The sequence below is a fragment of the Oculina patagonica genome, unplaced genomic scaffold (assembly GCF_052425735.1).
Source record: "Oculina patagonica isolate OP01 unplaced genomic scaffold, crgOcupat unplaced1057, whole genome shotgun sequence".
In the NCBI taxonomy this organism is placed as follows: Eukaryota; Metazoa; Cnidaria; class Anthozoa; order Scleractinia; family Oculinidae; genus Oculina; species Oculina patagonica.
Genome location: NW_027557036.1, coordinates 538 through 7,199, shown reverse-complemented (window position 1 = coordinate 7,199; position 6,662 = coordinate 538). Strand labels below are relative to the sequence as shown.

General features: G+C 39.8%; 1 protein-coding gene across 1 annotated transcript; it reads right to left on the bottom strand.

The window, feature by feature from the left end:
• Positions 1-49: 49 nt before the first annotated feature.
• LOC144639557 (skeletal aspartic acid-rich protein 2-like) lies at positions 50-5,452 on the bottom strand. Its single transcript, XM_078498847.1, has 3 exons — positions 4,982-5,452; positions 3,099-3,326; positions 50-788 (listed from the first exon to the last, which is right to left on the bottom strand). Exons 1-3 carry the CDS (start codon positions 5,450-5,452, stop codon positions 552-554), a joined length of 936 nt encoding a protein of 311 aa, XP_078354973.1. The 3' UTR covers positions 50-551.
• Positions 5,453-6,662: the final 1,210 nt, after the last annotated feature.

Sequence of the window (6,662 nt, the reverse complement as noted above, 5' to 3'; positions counted from 1 at the left end):
ACTGAGGTACTTTCCATTTACCCCCCCCCCCCCCCAAAAAAAAAAAAAAAAAGGTTGGAATGAGTGCTGAATAAATTTGCAACGGTTTTTTTCTTATTCGGTTTCTGGTTGTTTTCCTATAAAGGGAGACTGGAAAAGAGAGAAATGAACAAATGGTACAAAATTTTTTTCAATAGTTTGTACAAGCCAGAATGAAGGGACTACCCTCAAAAGGTAGTCCACCATAATTAATATTTCCAACCAAAATCTCAGAATATTACTTTTCCATTTGCTTTCCAAACGAAACATCTGTTATTTTGGGCTAAAATAATAATTACCTTTGGCATCAGAGTACTGATTCATGTGTCGAAAATAACATTTTAGTATTTGGAGTAAAGAGAAACAGATATTTAGGTAGCTAGAGCAGGTTAATTTTTCCACCAATTATGCAGTGTTTTAACCTGTTTTGCAGTGTAAGTTACGGGTTTTGATATTACCAGGACCTTCTTTGACAACATAAAATCTGGCTTACACCAACGACTTGGCCCATGGGTTGAGACCTTGAATCAACCTTACATGAACAAAGTGATCAACATGACAACAAACATGGCAACATTAAGCTGAATGGCCAGGGCTTTATCAGTGGGCGTTTCAGGTTCATCATCTGAATCGCCTACAGTGATAGCTGGATCAAAAACGGCAGTACCGTTGAACTTGAAGGTTCGGAAGATAAACCGCTGTTTGCTTCCTTGAGTGTCAGCTCTGGGGTATCCAGAGGGCTGGGTTTCAGTCTTGCCGTCAACAATGATCTTTAAATTAAAGCAAATAAACAAACAAGTAAGCATACGTAACTCCCCTATTAAGCCCCCACCTCTTGAATAAGCCCCTTCCAAACTTTCATGAGCCCCTTCTCATTTGGAGCACAAAGCTGGATTTTGGCTGTAAGCTTGTTTTCATGTGGGCCCTTATCCACCCTGGGAGCAAGGAAAACACTTAATTACTGTAAATACCCCCCCCCCCCCCCCCCCATTCCCCAACTGAAAATTTGAAAAGCAGACATATATTAGAGTGTTTGAGTTCCGGGGAAGGACTCCTATATGAAAGGGACGGGGATGCTCGTCGGAAATTTTAAAAAGGACCCCTAAAAGAGACCAAACTGGGCGTGGCTGAAGCTTTTCGTGACCCCTAAAAATACCAAAATACTAAAAATAGAATTTATATTTGTATATTTCTTCGTGTGTAACCCTAAACGAGACCCTGATGGCCAAAATTATTGGCGTTTTGCCCGGAACACCTTCAGTGAGACCAAAAATCCGAAATTAACACCCCTAAGCAAGACGACAAGCATCCCCGTCCCTTTCATATGAGAGTCCCCAGGGGAGGGGGGTTGAGGCCTCCGTGAGAGCAAAATGCCTAGCCCAATAGGGAAAGAATATAAAGTTTTTATTTCCCCAAGACACGTGGTGTTCCCTGTGTGAAGCAAAAGGGAACATTAAGTGTCAAAGCTAAAAAACTCTCATTGTTTGCCAAGGGCAATGCGGAGGGGATTAGTGTTTTGTGTTTTGTGCCCTAGAAATGAAAGAATTCTGAAGTCTTAACTTCACTCATGATAACATCATTCTGGATGACACAACGAACTAACAAATCTGCCTGCAGTCTCAAGAAACAACCTAACAATTACATGCACGTCTAAGGAGCAAACTGCAGTTTTGCGAAGGTGTATGTTGGCATCCATCCAACAGTTCAGAGAAAAATTAATAAATAACTCAACTTTGTTTTACGAGGACTCGCTTTCTTCCTAATGTATGATAAGGTTTTGGTACTGTACGTGTACCCTATTAAAGTCTGCTTTTCTCTACCGACGCAAGCTCAAGCGCAAGGATAACAGCTCTTTTTTTCACCGTGAAAACGGCTTCGACTCAAGCAAAAGCACAAGTGCATTGCAGTTTGATGCTTGTGCTTGTGCTTGCGGCAAGGTTCCATCCAAGGTCCAAAATTTGTCCTTTTTGTGTGATTGCGCTTGTGCTTGCGTCGCTAGTGAAAACCAGGCTTAAGGAGTGTTCCGAGGCACATCAGGCGATACATACTCATTGAATCCAAAAAAGGTATTTTTACCTTATTCAGACCGGGGGAGGGGGGCTTTTGAGGCCCGCGCTGACTTTGAACTCTTATAACTTTTTTAAGATTTAACCAAACGCTGCCAAACTTTCTGAGTTTTCCTAAAATTTATCTAGCAATAATTTGGTAGGGTTGGATGATGTGTTAAGAACTTGACATTACCATGGCAACGGCATTTTGACAGGCATGTTTTCCCGTTTTTACGGGTTTAAAGCACATTTTTATTGATTTTGAGTACTTTACGGTAATTTTGGGTGGTTTTCTGGCATTTTGGAAAAATTTTGAAATCCAAGATGGCGGATCCAAGATGGAGGCTGTTTTGACATCATGATGTAATTATCACGTGATGTGACGTCACCATCCCACGTGACGTATACCAAAAGAAAGATGTTAAGACATACAATACATCCTATAAGTTTCATTGTGATTGCTTAAATATTCTGGAAGTTACATAGGGGGGGCGAAGCCCCCCCCCCCCGGTCAGAGAAGGTCCAAAAAAGCCCGGTCTGAATAGGGTTAATTGTGGGGTAAGACAAACACGTTTTAAAAAAATTGTGGCGGATTAAGGCCCCGTCCACACTGACCCGGGTAAATTTGAAAACGCATCTTTTTTTCTCCGGTTAGGCCAACCGTCCACACTGAAACGGCGTTTTCGGTCACCGAAAACGGAGCTTTTTCAAAAACGCTCACCAATGAGCGTTTGGACTTGGAGCGTGAAATAGTGTATTTTTATATTTTATTGTAAATAATTTTAGAGGGCCACTGGTTTGCTAGTATTTTTTATGTTATTTTAGTGCTACCCTCGTTAAATAAAGACTTTACTTTTACTTTTACTTACTAATGAAGCGTATCGTTTTCAAATTTACCCGGGTTAATGTGGACGGAAAACATTTTACGCGGCGTTTTCAAATTTCTCCGTTTTCAAATTTACCCGGGTCAGTGTGGACGGGGCCTAATTCTCTCCTTTTTTTACATGGTATTATTGTGTCTTGTTCACATACCGATTTTGTAAGGGCCATCTCACCATCCTCATCAAAGCCGAAAACCTCTGGGCACTTCTTATTTTTGAGACAGCGGATTTTTCCTTTTTTATCTGCATCAGTGCGCTTCTGTGCTTTCTTGCCTTTTTTGCTTTTAACAACGATTGCGATGTCAACAAACTTTCCCACCTCGTTGTTTTTGCAGATGGAGCCAATTTTACTTCCTTCACAGAATGTATAGTTTTCAAGCTGTAAATTAAGATAATGTACATTCATTAAATAGGTTTCAATTAATTTCTGATAATAATACAAGGCAAAGGAATTCCAGGTTAAATCTTACGCAAGAAACCAATAGGGCCATTAATATGAACAAACTTCAGGGCTGCAAATAACAGTCGGTCATCGGACTTTGGCCGACCAAAATTTCCTCATGTCCGACGAAATCCCAAGTGTGGTTGGATATGATGTCTGGACAACTTTTTTATTGTAAATCATAATAAGGCAACGATGAATAAAGATCTGCCGTGAGTAAATCTTACTTTGTGTTGGGATGATCTTAATGATTAATTCACGGCTTTCGTAAGTCGCTAAAAAAGACTGAAACAGATCGCAAGGAAAGTAATAGCTTGGTAATGTTAAAGGAAAAGATGGTGTCTTAGTAGGACATATGTCCTTTTAAGTAAAAAAAATTATTTGCAGCTCTGAACTTCTACCTCACAACTACAACAAGGCATGTCTTATTTTGGATCAGCGTTCAATTTTGGACTTGAAATTGCTCAAATGGGTCATGGATTTATTCACGCCTCAGACAAGACACAAACTGGGTGTAAAATTGGTACAAATCGCGCCGTGCCACTAAAACAAGACGTGTTTATAAATGGCTCTTATTTGCATCCCATTTTAGCCATGTCTTATTTAAGCCACACCTTTTTTTCTCATATAAGGGACCATTCATAAGGGGGGCTGGTGGGATTTGAGGGGGGGGGGCGTGAAAAAAAATATGGCTTCAAAGGGGGGGTTAGCCCAAAAAATATGGTCTGTAAGGGGGTCACTGAAAATAATTATACTTTTGTGTTTAAATGAGGGCTTCTGTAAAAGTTAAAAATCTTGGTAGAATGCCCAAAATAACATTCCTGAGGTTCTGAAAATTCAAATTTTCCCAGGGGAGCATGCCCTCGAACCCCCAAACGTACCAAACGCCATAAACTCAACCCAACAGCTTATTGGTTACAAATGCAGTTAACCAACACTGAACAAACGGCATTCACAATAAACAGTCCAGGCAATGTCAGCTATTTCGAGGGATGCAGTTTGTCTATTATTATGACTGGACAACTGATTCATTCTTTAGTCATGAGGCTTGATAAATTTTCATTTAACTTGATTATCATAATTTTTTTTTTTTTTTTTTTGGGGGGGGGGGGTCATAAAATTGGATTTTGAGGGGGGAGCAGGTAAAAATTTCCGATGAAGAAGGGAGGGCTTTTATATATACCAGTGACTATCCATCAAATCCCACCAGCCCCCCTACCCAATAACAATGAACGGTCCCTGAATACCCTTATATATATCAAATCTGGCTGGCCAAGTGTAGGCAACAAGCAGACAAGGAAGGAAGCAAGTCAAATTGTACCAAGCAAGTAACCAACATGTACAAGGTAACGTAAAAAGTACAAAGCGCAATGTGTTGTTCCAGAAAATAGCCATACCCCTCCCACAGAAGGTTTTTTGTTTAAAACTCTCTCTCCCCACCCCTTTGGAAATTCCAGTTAAGCTCATACTTTCCTTAAAAAAACTGTCCTTCCTTTGAGACCCCCATCCCCAGAATTTCCAATGATTTCAGTTCCTTGGATATTTTTTGGAACTGCATGATAATAAAGTCTTTGTAAGTTTAAACCACAAACCTTGATGAGGATTTTGAGGGTCCCATTCTCAACCAGGAATGTTTCATTGCCAAATGTGATATTTCCAGCTTGTTTAAAGATGTATAACTCAAGTTTTAGCGTCGCCTCTGGGGCAGTTAAGAACGCGTCCAGATTGAGATTCACAGCTGGGATGCTTTGGTAGACAGCATTCTGCTTCAGAGCTGAGAAGGTGAAATCTTGACTTGCAAGGCTGTTTACAGCTTTGCCAACATCTCCGCCGTCTTCGTCCTTTTGTTTCACATAATCCACTTCCAATGTGAAGGCCTTGGCGTAATCAAATTTGCCGTCAGATCCCTTTTGTACAAACTCAACTTTGCCGGATCTTCCTTTAATTTTAGCTCGGACCCTTCCACTTCCTAATTCTTTATCAGCAGCGATGACTAAGGTAGCTGTGAAATACAAACAAACCAACACAATGGGTCTCTCCTTACAAGAGGTCAACAAAATCATAGAACACTCTTTTTATAACAAAAAAAATTCTGTTGACAAGCCCTGGGCTAACATTTGCTGAATTGTCCCTTTGAGATGTGCTAATTTTCAGGACTTATACATGTATATGGGGGGGGGGGGTGGACTTGTGTATACAGACAGAAATTTGTATTACAAAAATGTTTGGGGGTTTTATTTGGATGGGATAATGCATTAAAAAAAAATGCATACAAGCAGCCCAGTCAAAATGTGCCAGCAGCTGGAAATTTTGCCACCTAGAACGAAATATCTGTCGCCTACTACTCACTAAAGTTCATTAAAAAAAACAGGTTTAAATTTTAACTTTGCATTAAAAATCAGTCATACATTAAATCAATGTTAAAACAACAATTACTTTGATCTTTTTTGGCTTTTATCACGAGAAATATAAACCAAAACACAGCAACAAATTCCAGCCATCTTGCCTACTACTCAAAAACATTTTGACTGAGTTGTACAGGTATTCCACATGCCTTGGTCAAAGTCTGTAAGCATAGCAATATGAAGTCCAGCAGTTGCCAAATGAACATTTATAAAAGGTTTTCTAGCACACGCTTAAAACATAAAAACAAAGCAAGCACTACCATAGATGGTTCAAAACTCGGGAAAAGTAATTATTCTACTTAAACACGGAGCGATCCTATATAACAAGATTTGCCCGCGGTTTTCGTCCCAGAAGTTGCTAAGCAACACGACGAGTTTGTTCGCTTGATTGTTTTCAGAGTACTCGTGAGCGCTCGTGCTCGTTTCTGATTGGATGAAATAATTCGGAAACGCTTCGAGTGCTTCAACAAGTTTGCCAAAACCAGCATCAATTTCGCCGACTAGCTTGCTTCAATGAAAATTGGCTTTAAAATCCGCGAGCCTCTCTTGCGAAAAGTGAGCTGATTTAATATTCTTTGTCAAAAGAGATTGCTTATCCATAAATCGTTTCAGTATGAGGTGAAAATTTGAAAGATCTTGTTCAGTTCTTTTAAAAACGACCACTTTTGTTACCCTTTTATTTTGCCTCGAATGTTTGACATAAAAATCTATCATGACTTAGGCCAAGTAAAAGAAAAAATGTTTCTCGTCCGGATTTCTATAAAAAAAAGAGAACGAGCGGGCGCTTTTTTGTTATTTGTTATTTCCTCCAACGTCAAATTCTCCAGAAACGAACTTGAAAAATAACTCCTGACCTCTCCAGTACAGA